The sequence below is a fragment of the Bison bison genome, unplaced genomic scaffold, assembly GCF_000754665.1.
Source record: "Bison bison bison isolate TAMUID 2011002044 unplaced genomic scaffold, Bison_UMD1.0 scf7180017864519, whole genome shotgun sequence".
NCBI classification, from domain to species: domain Eukaryota; kingdom Metazoa; phylum Chordata; class Mammalia; order Artiodactyla; family Bovidae; genus Bison; species Bison bison.
The window spans coordinates 10,272,860-10,290,172 of record NW_011495072.1 but is presented as its reverse complement, the minus strand read 5'-3'; the positions used below and the strand labels follow the sequence as shown (position 1 = coordinate 10,290,172).

At 51.3% G+C, this 17,313-nt stretch overlaps 1 protein-coding gene across 1 annotated transcript; it reads left to right on the top strand.

Moving 5' to 3' along the window:
* Window positions 1-624: 624 nt before the first annotated feature.
* On the top strand, window positions 625-5,620 carry PROK1 (prokineticin 1). Its single transcript, XM_010830873.1, has 3 exons — window positions 625-696; window positions 3,659-3,784; window positions 5,501-5,620. Exons 1-3 carry the CDS (start codon window positions 625-627, stop codon window positions 5,618-5,620), a joined length of 318 nt encoding a protein of 105 aa, XP_010829175.1.
* Window positions 5,621-17,313: the final 11,693 nt, after the last annotated feature.

Genomic DNA, 17,313 nt, shown 5'->3' with positions numbered 1-17,313 from the left:
TACACTTACTATGTACTTTATTTCTATTATTATTACATCAGCCCCACCTCAGATCATCAAGCATTAGATCCTGGAGGTTGGGGACCCCTGTTCTAGGGGACCAAGGACACTGCCTTCTCACTATGTCGTCTCAGCTCCTCACTCCGACAGGAAAAGCCCAGATCATTCTTGTTGGCTTGAGTGTGAAGGAGCCGATGATCCTGGGTTTGGTGCAGGGAGGAGTGAATGGTGATGTTGCAAATCCCTTGATTTATTACCAAAGCTTTCCCCTGGCCCCAAGCAGAATAGAAGGATGCCCCAGAGGCAACAAGGACTGTGGAGTGCGATGCACGGAGCTGACTGGGTCATTGCATCCTGAGAGTCAGAGCGACTGTCACTGCCACTGATGGTTCATCTTTATTGGTTTCGATGGTGATTCAATGTCATTAGGGATTCAGGTCTCATCTCCATCTCTGAGATCATCTGAATAACAGAGTCATGGGCAAGAGTGGAGACAAGGCATCCACGGGCAGCCTGGATCGGACACTATAAATCTCAGGGGAGAGCCTGGCTTTCCGAGCTGGTAGGTTTGAGGCAGAGCAGAGGCAGCAGAGCTGGCAGTGGTTGCCTTCACACCAAGTGACCATGAGAGGTGCCACGCAAGTCTCAGTGATACTCCTCTTGGTGACCGTGTCCGACTGTGCCGTGATCACCGGGGTAAGTCGTCCAACATTCTCTCTGCCCTGGGTTTTGGGAGGATGTCAGGGTCTGCATGGGACAGGACCCAGGAACCATACAGGAAGCAAACCAAGGGCATGGGAGCCAGTTCCAGACCGCACTTCCGAGAGGCATCTCACAGGGTTTTCACGTTAGTTAGACCTCAATAAAGGGGATCTGCTTCGGAGAAACTGTGTAAATCAAATTCTGCTTTCAATAAATGAGGAGAGCATTGCAAATTCTGAAGTTTGGACCTTTGGTCAAAAGAAGGTTTTTGAGCAATAATGAATCTTTTATAAAGTGGATTAGCACTCCCTAATTTATCTTTTGTGTAAATTTTAGTTTTCATGCGTGGTTTGGTTCACATGTCATAGTAAGTTGACTTAATTAAAGGCTGTGAGCTTATTTACCTTCTGTTGGGTATGTTTAATCTCTGCTTTCTCTACTCTTAAGAAAGTCGATCTTGAAACTCTTTCTTTCCCGTGCAGTTTATATGTTTTAACTCTGTGCCCAGTTGATAGGAATAAAGGTGATGTCAACAATTGGCTAAGTGACCCAGAAACAAGTGTCAGATAACAAGTAGAAATCCAGCCCCACTGTGGGTGCACCCAGGCCGGCACATTGTAATATTCAAGACACCCCAATAGTGGTTCTCCCTCAGAAGCACTCCCTCTCATGGGCACAGGTTGTGTGATGGTGATGGGACCATTCTTATGAAAACAGGAAAGTAATGACTGACCTGGGAGCTTTCTAGATAAAAAGCCACTAGAACAACAACAAAAAAGAGATACATTCACTTTTGTTTCAACTTCCTCCAGCTTTTTACACAGAAAATGGAAATGTAGAGGAGGCCAACCCATTCCTGGAACTGGATTAACTGTAATGTTCACAGAAAGCGAAGTCTCTTTCTTCTCCCTTTTAGAGGAAAAAGACTGAGTTTCAAAGCAGAACAAACATGAAAGGCAAGCCAGTGCTTTTGGGACCCGAAGCATAAATACAACTGTCAGGACAGAATTGTACCTAATGAACGTGAGCTACCGAAGGCTGCCTTCTTCTCGTGCAGCTTGAAGATTGGGAGGATGAGAGCAGAGGGGAGAAGCCGTGGTTACCCCACCAGGCAGCAGGTTGACCCTGAGTCTGGCCCAGAGGCAGGTCTGGCAGGAGGGAGGGCTTAGAGATGGGAAAATGTCTTCCTAGAAGAGCCTCCAAGCTGACCCTTGGGAAGACAGAGAAGAGGGCCACACCAAGCAGACCCACTGCGAGCAGTCAGAGTGGTTAGAGCCACTCCCTCTGCACTCCAAGCCCTGCTGCTGCCCTGTCTGACTCTCAGAAAGAGGCTGGGCTCCACCATCCCCGCAGTGCCCTGCTCCCTAGACCTCGACTGTCCCAAATTCAGTCCTGGAGGGGCCCTCCTCCCAGGGGGGACAGTGATGCCACACCTCTGTGGCAGAAGAGTCATGTGGAGTCCACTCAGCCCTGACCCTGAGCTTTCAGGGACCGGCTGGTGTGTGAGACGTGCCCTCACTAGGTTGGAGACCAGATGACTGCTCCCTGCACCTCCTCTGAGTGTCGAGCAGCCCCAGCATGCCCCACTTTACTGCAGGGCCCCACAAGGCAGCCAGAGGGCACTGCATGGCCCAGTAGAGAAGAAGTGAAGTGAAAGTTGCTCAGTCGTGTCTGACTCTTTGCGACTCCATGGACTATATGGTCCACGGAATTCTCCAGGCCAGAATACTGGAGTGGGTAGCCTTTCTCTTCTCCAGGGGGATCTTCCCAGCTCAGGGATCAAACCCAGGTCTCCCCCATTGCAGGCAGATTCTTTACCAGCTGAGCAACAAGGGAAGCCCCGTGGAAAAGGGCCAACCCAAACCCAGCTCCCAGCTTCAGCTCAGAGAAGCCACAGATCTCTGAAATGGGAAGGTGGGGTGCTTCAACAAGGTGGCCTCTCCTGAGTCTGGAGCAGTTTAGTTCTGTTTTCCTTAATGTAGGCTTTAGCTTAAGCAGGTTTGTGTGGGTCTTCCCTGGTGGCTCAGATGGTAAAGAATCTGCCTGCAATTCAGGAGAGCCGGGTTCAGTCCCTGGGTTGGAAAGATCCCCTGGAGACAGGAAAGGCAACCAACTCCAGTACTCTTGCCTGGAGAATTCCATGGACAGAAGAGCCTGGCGGTCTACAGTCCATGGGGCTGCAGAGTCAGACACGACTGAGAGACTAAAACACACACAGATGGCACCTTTCAGAAACCAGGCAGGGCTACTCAGCCCCTGCTCTGGGAGCCCAACCCAGAGGAGTCCATCCTAGAGGAGTTACTATTAGTAACCCATTTTACTGGTAGTAAACTGAGGCACAGAGAGGCTAAATAACTTGCCAATTGTCACATAAGGGCCAGGCAGGCCAGCAGAGACACCCTGGCGGGGAAACACCTGTTGGGGGGTGCTGGCCCCTCAGATGAAACTGGGTTTCCAGGGAGGACTGAGGGAGCCATGGTGGGGAGGAGAGGCACCAGCCCCGAGTACTGCTGGGTGAGGGCTGGAGGGTCCCTGTCCACAGAAACTTGACACCGATCACCCTGGGGTGCAGGCCATTGGGACCCTCCCCCTCGAAGAATTTGAGTTAATTCAATCTCCTTAGCATCCACTAAGCATCTTCTGGTGCTAGAAAAGCTCTGTCTCCTAAGCTCTAGCCTTGTCAGAGGGGAGCCTCCCCACCGAGTGGCCTCAGAGGAGCTCAGAGCGCTCTCAGATCCAAGTCTGCTGCCCCACTGAGCCCTGAGTTTCCTGCCTCGACAGGAGCAGGGGTGGTGCTGCACGGCCCCGGGTGTCCCGGGGGACTGAGGCCTGGGTACCGAGGCCTGGGTTCCGCTCCCAGCACCCCTCTGAAGGGTTTTTGGATGTACTTTCCCTTCTGGTTTCTCTGCAGTGGTGCCCATGGGCACTAACGGCCCCTTTGTCTTCCCCCCCGCAGGCCTGCGAGCGGGATGTCCAGTGCAGGGCGGGCACCTGCTGTGCGGTCAGCCTGTGGCTGCGTGGGCTGCGGGTGTGCACCCCGCTGGGGCGGGCAGGAGAGGAGTGCCACCCCGGCAGCCACAAGGTACTGCTCACACTGGCTCAAAGCACAAGGCGCTGGACCAGTGTTCCGACTCCAATCTAGGGATTTCTTGCCACCTCTTTACTTTGGGGGCGGTTGGGGTACAGCGGGGTCCTAATCACGCAGCCTGTTAGACCTAGAGGCTGGAACCCCAGTTCCTCATTTGCTGAAGCCCCTGGGTCTCAGTTACCTCATGCATACAAAGTGGGGACTAGACTGACATCCCTAAAGTTTCTGTTATGATAAATTAGATTCTGGGAGTCTCCTGAACGCCCTTTACTGCACAGGGTTCTTCCCTCTAGACTTCCTAGGTAGCTCAGCGGTAAAGAATCCGTCTGCAATGCAGGGGACGAAGGAGATACAGGTTTGATCCCTGGGTTGGGAAGATCCTCTGGAGAAGGGAATGGCAACCCACTCCAGTATTCTTGCCTGGAGAATCCTGTGGACAAAGGAGAATGGCAGGCTACAAGCCATGGGGTGGCAAAGTGTTGGACACGACTGAGTGACTCAGCACGCGCACACATATCCTCCCGTTAAGAACACAACGCAGTAAGACTGTAAAGTGGGTTCCCACCCAGAGCCTGAGTATGAGGGGGTGTGCAGGGTGAGGTTGGCCGGGCCCCCAGGGCATACACTTTAAGGAGACTTACTCCTCTGTGCCCTAGGCATCCAGCACCCACTCTGCTTCCTGAGGAGCCGCATCCCAGAGACCACAGAACGGCCCCAGGGCCTTTTCTGTCAGGTGGATGCGGCAGCACCTGTGAGCTTGCGCCCGCTTCCCTGGGCTTTCTGTGGCCGAGATGCCCTGCAAGCCCCTCTGGGGAGCACGCCTGCACCCAGGAGCATCCTCCAACCATCATCCTCCCTGGCACAGCCCTCCTAGGCGTGAGGAGGCTGAGGCGGGGAGGGAGACAGAGCACAGTCCTTGTAGCCTTGGGGTATTCCCAAAACAGGCAGCAGAGGTAGTAATACACCGAGTGCTTACCACATGCCAATCATCATACTAAGTGATGGTTTTGCACGTTTAAACCTCTTTATCATGTAAACCTATTTACAACCATATGTGGTAGCCACTATTATTAACTCCCTTTACGGATAATAAATTGAAGCACAGAGAGGCTAAAAAGCTTGCCGGTTGTCACACAGCTGGGAATTGGCAGACCTAATTTGAGCCCAGGCTGTCCGACTTATCTATGCTCCTAACCCCTCCTACTCACCCTCCTTGAGGAACCCTTAGTGGCTCAGCCTTCCTGTGGGTGTGAGTCACCCGGCAGGGACCCTGTCCTGTGCAGCTACATCCCCGACACCCACACAGGGTGGAGAGTGTAATGGATGAGCTACAGGTGATATTCAATCACTGGTGTGGGTGTGAATTTGTGGGAGAGTGGGTGTGCTGGGTCAGCGGGGGGACCCCGGTGGGTGGTGTGGGGCTCGTGGAGTTTGGGGGATAGGCGGGTGGGCCACATTGCCTAGCGGCTGATCAGTGTCAGAGCTAGACTGCCTGAGGTCAAACCCTGGCTCCCCCACAAGCTGGCTGTGTGACCTTGGCATGTTACTTAACCTCTCTGTGCCTCAGTTTCCTCCTTTATAAAAGCTATTTTTGGGGTGCTGGGGTGCAGGTGATGAGACATTTCAGCCAGGGCTGGGCCGGCCAGAGGCTCCCCCGGCGGCCCGCCTCCCTTTGGTGAAGGTGATGTCTACTCTCCTCTCTCTCCCCAGGTCCCCTTCTTCAGAAAACGGCAGCACCACGCCTGCCCCTGCCTGCCCAACCTGCTGTGTTCCCGTGGCCTGGACGGCAGGTACCGTTGCTCCACCAACTTGAAGAACATCAACTTTTAGGAGTGTGTCTGGTCTCAGGACACCCACTGGGGGTGCCAGGCCTCTTTCTGAGCACAGCCTGTGGTGGTCTCCCTTGGACTTTTATTTCTGCGGAAAGGCCCAGCCCTGCATCCCCTCTGCTGTCCCACTCCCTGCACTGCTGACCTACACCCCTGCTCCCCTGCCCACATATGTGCACCGATGCAGACACATGTCACAGGGTTTTACGGTCTGCCCGGCCGGGCTGTGGGGTCCTGGCTGGTGGCTGTGGTCCTGGAGGAAGCCCATGTGCACTGCTGAGGCCGCCTCAGGGGCGGTGAGTAACAGGGACGTACTCCTTCCTTGTGTCTCCCTGCCCGGCCCTTCCTCCACCACAGGTGAACCGTCCTCCCTGGGCCCTGCTGCTCCCCTCCAGCACGTGCACTTCTGCCTGCATCAGTGAGCTCGTGCAAAGTATGGGGCCCCAAGAGGTCAATCGGCCTCCACACGGCTGCTGTGGGTTCAGCCCACTGGGTCAGAACTGCAGGCCTCCCATGCCCCTCCCAGCACATGTTACCAGTTCCCAGTGAAGCCCCCGATCCTGCTGCCTCCCTGTGAAATGCAGACAGTGGTGGTTCATGAGGCCGTGAGTAAGTTCCCTCCAATAGCCCCCTTCCAAGGGTCAAGAGCAGGTCTATGTGTGACCTTGAGGAAGCCTCTGGCCTCTGCTCAGCTGCAGGAGAGATGGGAGCTAGCCGGCAGGCCACTGATTTTGGGCACAGAGGGGACCGTGACCCAGGACCCTGGCCAGGCTGTGTGTGCCCCACTTCTATTATAAATATGGCATCTTCTCTAGAGGCTGAGGGTTGCCTCTAGTTCAGAGCAGTTTGTCTGGGTGTCAGACCACTGGCCTCCATCTGGCGTACAATCCCAGGCCCCCTCAGCACTCTCATCTGGACCCTGCCCAAGGCTCGCCCAGGCGTGGTGGTGCCCATAGCCGTGTGCACTGACTACTAGTTGCAGAATAAAAGCATGAACAAGGGTCAAGTGGCCGTGTGTTCCTGCCGTGCCTGGGACGTGGGGAGGGGGCAGGGCCGGGCTGTGTCCGGGTAGGAGAGGGATGTGACCGGAATCCCTCCTCCCCTCTGGGGCAACTTTTTGGAGAAAGTGGATACAGGGTCCGTTTGCATGAAGGGTTCGAGGCAGCTCAGTGGGCTCTAGGTGATGAGGAGGGTGTGGCTCAAATGGGTTTCTGGGTTGGAGGCAGGAGGCCTTGTGAGCTACCAGTGAAGCCCAAAGAGTGGCAAAGGTCTGCACAAATGCGCTAGGTTTCCTTCTCAGCTGGTGGAGTCTGGTGCCATCTAGTGGCTGACATGGGGGTGGCACAGAAGAGCTGAGGAGGAATAGATGGCAGCATCAGAAAGAAGGGAGCTCTCAGAGCAGATGGGGACCACTCCCCAAACATCCCGTGTGTTATATTCAATCAGAGATTTAGAGGGACAAAGCTTCCACCTGGGTGAAGAGGCATGCCAGGACACATGTTTAATTGCTCTTTTGCTTCCAGTTCCACCCTACAAATTTCTTTCCTGGAAGCCTCTGTCATCTTCCTGTGAGACATCACCTCTCACGGGTTCTCCAGGATTAGAAAAGTGGTGCTGGATGGGGGTCAGAGGAAAATGATTGGGTGCTGCCCCTCCTGCCACCCCCCACTGCCTGCCAGCCCGTCTGTGTGCAGCAGAGCACTGCATGGGAAGAACCGCTTGTCTTTCCAAATCTTCCTTTTCTCTGCTGGTCTTGATGGTTTGTGCTCCCACCGCCCCCTACTGTGAAGTCTGAAGCTCGAGGGCAGTCTAGAACTGTCTGCCTCTCTGTTACTGTCCCTTGTCTCTGACTTCCTTGTCAAATGATCACCAAGCTCTCTTTCTTTTACCTCCTGAAAGTCTCTCGGTTCTGCCCCTGTTCCCTCTAGTCCGGGGCTGTCTGAGCCCTCACCCTGCTTGGTGTGGTTCATGACAACTGTTTCTACCTACTCTCTCTGCCTTCAGTTTCTCCTTAGGATCCACCCCTGCATACCCACCAGTCATCCTTCTAGGCAACAAATTTGCCTGGTTCTTTCCTCATCAAAAATCTCCCAAAAGGCTTCTCTGCAACAAAGGAGAAAGCTTGTCTTGTCCGGAAGCAAAAAGCTCCTTGTGGTCTGGCCCGGCCACCCTCTCTCTGCTCTCCTACTGTCTCCACCAGCCCTCCCAACCTCAGGACTGTCTTGGTTTGTGGAAGACGCCACGTGTATCTTTGCCCAGGCCGTTCCCTCTGTGGGGAATGCCCTGCTTTCCTCTCATGTCCTGTGACTTCAAGGAATCGTGCAGATTAACCCACATGCGTCCCTCACCTCCACCTGCATCCATCGACACAGAGTGACTGGGACACACCTCAGGCCCTGAGTTGACCCTTGTTCTTAGAAAGCTCTCATGTTTCGGTCAGCCTCCACCGCAGGAGAAAGAAGGGCAGTGTCTGAGTCCTGTTTGTGTCCCCAGGCTTGAATGGTGAAGGTCGTGGCTGGAGCAGCTGCACAGCCGGAGGACAGAGGCTTGGGACAGCTGACCCTGGATAGGAATAAGGGTAAAACAGGATCCACTCCTTGTTGGCTTCCCCCTCGGTCCTCTGACACCCCTCTCGAGCTCCATAAACTTCCACTGATGTTTTCCACTCAAAGTTTATAAAGAAAGCCTCCTGTGGGAGCCTGGAGCCTGCCACAAGCCTGAGAGAACAGTGTGTGGGCCTCAAAGGGACCACTGGGCCTAGGACAACAGGAAGGTAACAATTTGGGGCCCTCCATCTAGAATATTCTTTCTTGTGTTAGACCCCTACTTGGAAGGCTCTACTGCCCATGGATCATAGGTATATTAGATTTATTTAAGTATGAGTGTGACTTGGAGGAAAAATATGGGTATGGTTTTTAAAAGGGATCAGAGCCCCCAGAGTGGGCTTACGTTGTCAGGGGCAGGAAAAGGCCCTGGCCTAGTGAGGACAGAGGGGCCTTAATTTGGGGACTGAAGATCAGTGAGGAGGATTAGCTGGATCTAAGCAGAGAGACAGGCTGATGAGTAAGAAGCCGTGGGCATAGCTCTGACAGAGACAAGGCACAGAGAAACCTGTGAGGTTTCGTCATGAAACTAAGCCCCAAAGACCAAGTAAACAAATCTGTCAAATGGCAGCTTGACATTTTCTTGTCATTTTGCATTTAGCTCGTTTGGCAACTCTCACAGAATTAGCAGCAAAGTTACCTTGCTACCGGGTGACACAGCAGTAACAGCACAGACTTCGAGTTTGGACCCTGGTCAGGCTATTTATTAGACAGGAACTGTGGACAAGTTACTAAGCCTCTCTACCTCAGTTTCCCCATCTGTAAAATGGGCAATAATAATAATAATAGTGTAACTGAGCAGGATCCTATGGGCTTTGCCTGGACAGACATCTCCATGTCCTCTGACTGCCTCTTATTTGTAGAAAAACTTTCACCTCTTAGGCCTTGCTAGAGTTCCAAAGAATAAATTTTATTTGAGAAGTGAGAAAATGCAGAAAGGAAAACAGTCAAATGAGACAAATAATAATTGTTTAGCCATTAAACAAAGTCAAGGACATTTAGTTCCCCCTCAGGGGCTCTACATAGTATCTTGAGCCATATCCTTTGAGTTGTTTTGCAGATACTGAAACCCCCACCAGGTGGAAGAAGTTAACTGACTGTATGCTGCCTGGAAGCACAGAGACCTCAGACAGGCTGGAACCAGAAGGTTGATGATGTTGACTCCCCATGACCTCACTACTAACCAAAAGAAGAATGTCTATGAGCTGATTACACACCCTGCAACCCTCTCCCTCACCCTGTCTTTATTTTATTTTTCTGGCTGTACCTTGTGGCATGCGGGATCTTAGTTCCTCACCCAGGAATTAAACCCATGCCCCCTGCAGTGGAAGCATGGACCATCAGGGAACTCCTGCTTACCTTGTGTTTAAAAGCCTGCCCCTGGAAAGCCAATGGGGAGTTCGGATCTTCTGAGTCTCAGCTGCCAGGACTTCTTGTTTGGTGCCCTGAAATAAACCCTGTACTTTGCTTCACCACAACCTGTCTTGGCTCTACTGCACTTGGGCAAAGGGTCCACGTTTGGTTCAGTAACAATAGTATCTGCCCCTTTGGGTTGGTGTCAGGATGTTAGTGCACAAGAAGAGTTTAGGGTGGCCTTGGCCAGTGGAAGCTCCATGGGAATGTTTTATACATTTTTTGTTTATTTATGAAGACGTCCCATTAACACTGGGATCTGTCTGCCTGGCTCACTAAGCCAGTTACCTGAGGCATCTCCCCTGTGAGAGACTCATAAAACTGCCGAGGAGAAACAAACACCTGCTCTTGGATGCGTTTCACTTTCCCAGAATTTGAACGCAGTAGGAAGAAATCTCAGTTTGTTCAGCCTGTGTGCCATTATTATAATGTAGTTTAAAAGCACAGGTTTATGTGGGAAAAGCTTAATAACACTCCGTTTGGGAACATAGCTACACAAATCTTATCTAAGAGCTTCTTAATACCGTGCTTAAACATATGAGTCACTGTTTCCAAGTGAAATGGAATGTTTGCTCAATATGGGCTATGATCTTAATACTGCGTTATACAATTTTTTTTTTTCCTAGGAAAAGCATAAGGAGTGTGGGCTCTGAATTTTATTCTGGCTCTTCTCAGATTGTGTTCAAATTAAACCTGCCAATGCATGTGTGTCCCCTGAGATAAGCATCTCAGGGCTGGTGACCCCAGGACTAGGAAATGTCATTTACCCTGTAGACTTGCAGTTTCCAAACCTTAGTGTACATAGAAGCCCAAAGGGTGATGTTAAAATGCTGAGTCTCTGGGTTACCTCCAGAGACTCAGATTCAGTGGGGCCTACAACAAGCCCCCCTCCAGCTGTGACCGATGCTGGTGGTCCCGGTGCCTCCTTTCCCAAGAAACGCTGCCCGACCCTGTCTGTCTCCCCAACCTCCGGAGGAAATAAACATACAATGAAAGTTCTACTTTTCCCCCAAGGGACCGAGAGACTAGTTTCCATTAGGAAAAGCACCAGTCAAGCTAGAGCGTGGGCTTAATATTAAAACAAGGATGAGCAGGACAGGAGGGAAGGCAGGGAGAATGTGATGGGGTCTGCATCCATCCAGAATTAGGTTTCAAAGTTTGTGCAACTGTCCCTGAGGAAACCTCAGTCGCTGAAGTGAAACCAAGGGGGAAGAGGAACACAAGGAGGGGGCCACTGTGAGGAGAGAGGGGAGGCCCCCCATGGGGCTATAATTTCCGCTCACTTGAGGGCGGACAGCTGGGGCCCCACCTGGAGGCTGGGAAGCCCTGCAGGTGAGGAGGCGGCTCTGGCTGCCCCGAGGCCCCAGCCAAGAGGCAAACACGTGTCCTACATATGTTCCCAGGCCCCCAACTGGGGCCCAGCTGTGGAAACCTGGACCTGAGCTGCCAAACGGGATGCTCTGTGTCAGCAGGGGATGTTTGGGAGACGGGGCAGCAGAAAATGGGGCCCAGGCCCCGTGGCTCGGGGTTGTCCTGCCCCAGGAGCCTGCTGGGGATGGAGAACTTCACAAGGAGCCCCTGGGCCGAGGCAGCCCACAGCTCACTCCCAGGTGTGGGGAGGGGACACACCTCTGAGAGCTCACTGTGGGAACTGCCTACCTGACCTCACTAGCTTCCAGGAAGGGACACTGAGAAGGGGCTCAATGAGGCCCTGGGAGAGGCAAAGGGACGACTGTTTTTGGGGTTGGGTAGAATTACGCTCTTGGGAGGATTTGGTCCCATTGGGGTGCTGAGCGCCAGCCGGGCTCCCTGTAGAGTCTCCGGCCCCAGTGTCCTCACTGGCAAGGGCAGCTGTGAGGTAACTAAGGAGTGCTGTCGGTGGGCTGCTCTCCAGGTGTTCGTTCCTTCCTTCCATGAGGGCCTGTGGGCACTTCTGATCCTGGGCAAGGCTACCTACAGCCACCACGGCCCCGGACAGCCTGCACTGTCCTAGGAGCCCTGGGCCAGGGGAGACCCATGGGGATGGCAAAGTCTGGGGGCCGGGAAGGGCTTCGCTGTTTGCCCCAGAGGTGTCCTGAGCCCCTGGGGAGCTTGGGATGATCAGAAATAGGGTCCTGTGCTGCCCCTAGCATCTCCCAGCTTCCCTCCCAGATGCTGCCCTCCCCAGCCCCCACCTGCCTTCTGCCCTCCACGGCATGCTCTGTCCTCCCTCTGCCCTTCCGTCTGATGGTCCTGCCCCTCCCGGTGACACTGGGGCCAAAGGCTCAGATTCTCAGCTCAGCTCTGCTAGGGCTGAGGCCGCTCTCAGAGTCTGTTTGCACCTCTGCTACATGTGGACAGCGACTCTGGCCATCTCGCCAGTTCGTTGTGAGGTAGACCCCACAGCAATGTGGCCCCAACCCTCCCTGGTGGTGGAGCACGGTGGGGGTTGTTCATTAGGTACCCAGAGTCCTGTGTTCCATCGCAGAGATGCTGGGTCCTAATTCCTGGAAAGGGAACCCTTAGGAAGCTAGGGTTTTAGCCACAGGAAGAATGTTGGAAAGGTATTGAGCAAGGAGACCCCAGGGACTCCCTCTTCTTGGGGTGATCTTGGCTCTGCCCACCACTAGCTGCCTGGGGAACCTCAGGGAAACAGCTTCTTTAACCTTCCTCCTCAGTGAAATGGCGTTCCCACTGGGATTCCCTTTGCAGGGTTGTCGTGAGGCTGGAATGAGGTGGTGCGAATCCCAGGCCCAGTGAGCTTGTGTACGGACAGCACTCTGCAGGCTGATAGAGGACTTTTTCTGCCTATAGAAAGTGGGTTTTGTGCCCCTTCAATAAAGGATGGTGTCTGCACTAATCAGTCACCAAGAGCAAGTACAGAAACTGGGTGTTGAACTTAGCGCAGGATGAAACAGCCTGTGCCCCGTCCCACCTCACCTAGCATGAAATGGGCTAGCTGGGAGGCAGGCTGACCTCCTCCAGGGAGGAAGCCATCAGAGCCATTCTAGAACCTTCCCTCCCAGTACACCTCTGGTGTCTTTTTAATTTTTTTAAAATGTTTTAAACACCATCCCAAATAGACCCACCCAGGACTTTAGTGCCCAAGGCAGCCCCCTTCATTCCATAATCCGCCGCATGGAGTCAGCCTGTTTGGTTCAAGGTGAAGATTTTAACCCAGGCTATTTATAATTCCCGCGATGGAGCGGGTGTCAGTTTCAAAGCAGTCATGCCAGATGTCGGTTTGGAAGCTGAAAGGGAGACAAGCATTATTATAAATTAATGTTGCCAGTGATTAATATTTGATATTTTAAACACACATTCATCTGGGAGGAAAAAAATCCCCTTTAATTAGCGTGGCCGGCTGTCATGCAATCCTCCCCTTGACGACGGGCTGCCACAGGTCTTCCGGTGTAGCTTCAGGCAAAGATCTGACTGAGGGAAGAAAAAATGAGCCATGAAGTCAGGTTGTCTGTAGACTTGCCTCTTCAGGCAGGTTCTGTCAGGCTTGGGCATCCTGCACTGCCTTCACTCAGCCCATCCTTTCTCCTCTGTGCCTCCCGCTCCAGTTCTGGGCTGGAAAAATCACAGGTTGGTTCCATCACAGCCTAGAAGTTAGGATTTCTTTTGAGTCTGGGCTCTGCCCGAGAGTGAGGAGGCTCACTGGAGGCCAACGATGTGGGCTTGCCTGAAGACCTGTCTTATTTTGTCTGCACAGTGTAAATAAAGTGACTTGTATTTAAAATTTGGTATATTTCCCCCAAACCCACATTTCCTATCAAAGTGTTAAAGTGGAAGTGTTAGTCCCTCAGTCATGTCCGATTCTTTGCGACCCTGTGGGCTGAAAACTGCCAGGTTCCTCTGTCCATGAGATTTTTCAGGCAAGAATACTGGAGTGGGTTGCCATTTCCTTCTCCAGGGAGTCTTTCAGACCCAGGGATCGAACTCGGGTCTCCTGCATTGCAGGCAGATTCTCTACCATTTGAGAATGTGGGAAGCCCCTACATTTCTTATACCTCTTAGAAAATGATGAATCCTGGCATCCTGGAATTGGGTTCCCACAGTGGCACTAATTGGAGGGTGTGGTATTCAGCTGTAGAGGGTTGTTTAGACACATCTGAACTCGCCACACCTGTGTCGAGGTCTCTGCCACACCTTCCTTAGGGTGGCCACCGAGTGACCGGGATTTCCATCTGATCTGAAAATAATTTGTTTGATCTACACAGCGCTGGCTGCGTTATGCTTAAAATTTTTGGAAGGCAATTAAATTAACTGTGTATTTCTATTTTTTGATATTTACTTTAAAAATTAGAATTGGAAACACAGTCTAGAGTACCATATAGGCGCATATCATATGACTTGCTTTACCCATAATTTAGTTAAAGCGAAGATTCTCTGGTAGAATCTTTGGCAGATGATTTCTCCATTACCTGCCTGGCCCCTGTGGGCATCTGAGCTTTCTCCTAGTGCTCAGTGTCACCAATCCTCAGGTTTCTCATCCATTAAATGAGACCCAAGCAGGGTGGAATGGAAAGATCACGGGTTTTGGAGTCAAACTGGTCCTGGATTGAAATCCTGGCAGTATCCTATTCTGATTTGGGAGCTGGGTAAGTGACAACTTTGTTAAGCTTCATTTTTCTCATTTGTAAAATATGGGTAAAGATATCCACTCTGTATGTTTTTGGTGGTGATTAGAAGAGAGGAGAAAAATATTAATAATAAGAGCTTATGTTTTTTTAATGCCTACTGTCCACTAAGGGGCTTCCCTGGTGGCTCAGTGGTAAAGAATCCCCCTGCCAATGCAGGAGACTCATGTTCAATCCCTGGGTGGGGAAGATCCCCTAGAGGAGGAAATGGCAACCCACTGCAGTATTCCTTCCTGGGAAATCCCATGAACAGAGGTGCGTGGCAGACTATAGTTCATGGGGTCACAAAAAAGTCGAACACGACTTAGTGATTAAATACCAAGAAGCACATACCATAAATTTAGCATGCTAATCATTTTAAGTGTACAGTTCAGGGGCATTAAGTACATTTGCATTCTGTGCAGCCATCATTACCTCCATCTCCAGACCTATTTTCATCTTGCAAAACTGAAAAATCTATACCCATTAAACAATTATGCCCCATTTCCTTCCTCCCCCCAGGCCTGACAACCACCATTCTGCTTTCTGTCTTTATGAATCTGACTTCTCTAAGTACACCATACAAGAGAAAATAAAGCAGGTGTGGTCAGATTTCAACATTTTTGATATCTGAGTTGAGGGTATCAGGAATTCTTTGTACTATTTCCGTACAATTTATTTCTAAATTATTTCTAAATAAAAAGATTTTAAAGACTGAGACAATCCAAAGACCTCTTCAAATAAATTCCATAGTCATAAATTTGACATTCAGCACATTCAGAAGTTAGAAACCAAACAGCAATGGAGCATGCTACTCAATACCCAGAGCCCCACTCCAGGGAAAGCTATTGAGCTTGGGTTTTGGGAAGAGGGGCTGGCAGGTCACTCCTAAATCCCATATGGGGTTGCTTTTCAAGTAGGGAGTTGAAAAGAGGAGGAAAAGTGGGGGGAAGAGAAGAAGAAAGGGATGCGAAGATTCTCTGGTAGAAACCAGGCCCCTCCCAACGGTTCCTCCACTTTCACAAGATGCCTGCACAACATGATGGGACAAACCAGGGCTAAAAGGGGACAGAGAAGTTGGCCGTGGAGAACACGAGCCACTGCAGGACAACAACACAGAATCTCTCTGTCATGCATCTTGAGATCATGAATGTCTGCATTATAAACACAGTTTTAAAGAATCACTAAATAGCTGGGGAGGAGAACTCAATCCAAAACTTCAACTTCAAAAGCTTCATGACATTGGGTTTGGCAATGATTTCTTGCATTTGATGCCAAAAGTACAAGCAAAGAAACAAATTAGATTATAGCGAAACAAACAAAAAACATTTGTATATCAAAGGACACGTCAACAGAGTGAAACTGCAATCCGCTGAATGGGAGAAAATATTTGCAAACCAAATACCTAATAAGAGGTTAACATCCAGAATACGCAAAGAATTCCTGCAACTAAACAACACGTAAAAAAACAAGTATTGAAGCCAGAAATTGACATCAATACAAAACTATTACTTAATGTTGACCAAATCCTCTTTCCCAACTATTTGGTGATTCCTTAAAATTGTGTTTATAAAGCAAAACACGATCTTAAGATGCATGACCCAGGGATCCAGAGACTTGGTTTGCTGGGGACCCTGAGTCCTGCGTTGGAGTGGGGGGGGTCACTTTTACCCCTCCCTCTCTCCCATTCTATTCAGGAAGCTGGAATGGGCTTCCCCATTGCATTTTCCCATAACTCACAATGTGCTCTCCTGTGTGTGCGGGGGGCCAGGTCCCCAGCCCCAGTGTTCTCATGAGATGACCCAGCAATTCTGTGATGTGTTGGGCAGACATTCCCAGGGCTCAGGTCACTTGATGCAGAACAAACAGAGGTATGGGTTTGGAGTCTGGGAGTTGGTCTGTCCCAGATTTCTGCTGACCAAGACTGGAGGACTGGCCAGTATGTCACTCACAGGGATCCCTTTGTGGTCAGGAGGGGACAAGGGTGGGGACTTCCACATGTGCCAGCAGTATTTTCCAACGTGTTTTCCAGGTTTCCGGCCTTCTGAGATCTCTCTCCGGTGAGCCGTTGCAGTTCCTCTGTCCTGCATTAAAGACCCCTGGACTCCTCCCATCTTCTTCAGCCCGAGGCTTGCTGAGTGTGGATGTAATGTGGTCATCTTTGCTTAACTATAGGGTTTTGGTGCTGGGAGGGTCATGTGGTCAAACTAAGAGGATGCACCCCCAAGAATCATATTTTGAATAATATTTTGAGGTACTGATCTATTATTTTAAAAAAATCCTCCCATTTTCTCTTTTCTCTTTTCCTCAGGAAAGGAAAAGCCAGCTCTGCCTCTGTTTGCCTTAGGGAAGACGTGGGCAGGGCAGAAAGCAGAAGGGACTGGCAGAGCAGGACGTTTCTCCTGAAGCCCTGGAAGGACCTGAGGCCCCTCAGAGGATGTAGAAGCAGAGGCAGGGGACGCAGGCAGATTCTGAGTGGTGGGGACCCAGATCCTGCTTCTTTGTGGTGGTACAGGGAGAAGGCAAGGTCAGGGTGGAGGGTCCGTGTGATTTGTCTGGGGGAATATGACTGCAGCGACTTCCAGAAGACTGGGTTGGCTCAGGTGAGATATGGAGGCAACAGGAACCCAGGTAGAGACAAAGGAAGACCGCCACGCACCCCCTACCCCTTGCAAACTTGACCAGCTGGAGAGTCATGTGCATCAAAGCACACCTGCGGGGCGCTGCAAAAACGGCTGAGGTTAACTGACCCCTCAGTCTGGAGGGCTGGGGGCACAGTGCAGAAATTGAGTTGACTCCTAGAGCAGGAAAAAGAACTGCTGTTTGGGACGCAGCAGAGATGGAGACCAGCTCTGTGAGCTTGCGAAGCCCATATTTCACAGACGAAGAATTGAGGCTGGGGAATGACTGAGATGTTCAAGGCCACACAACCTCAGTCGTTTATGCCTCCCATTTGTAGGATGCCTAACGAATAGCAGCACTAGACTCTTATCTTTGACCCTCACATGACCCTCTCAGTGTCACTGTCTCTAGTCTACAGAAGAAGAAACCGAGGCATTGAGAAGTAAAGGGAT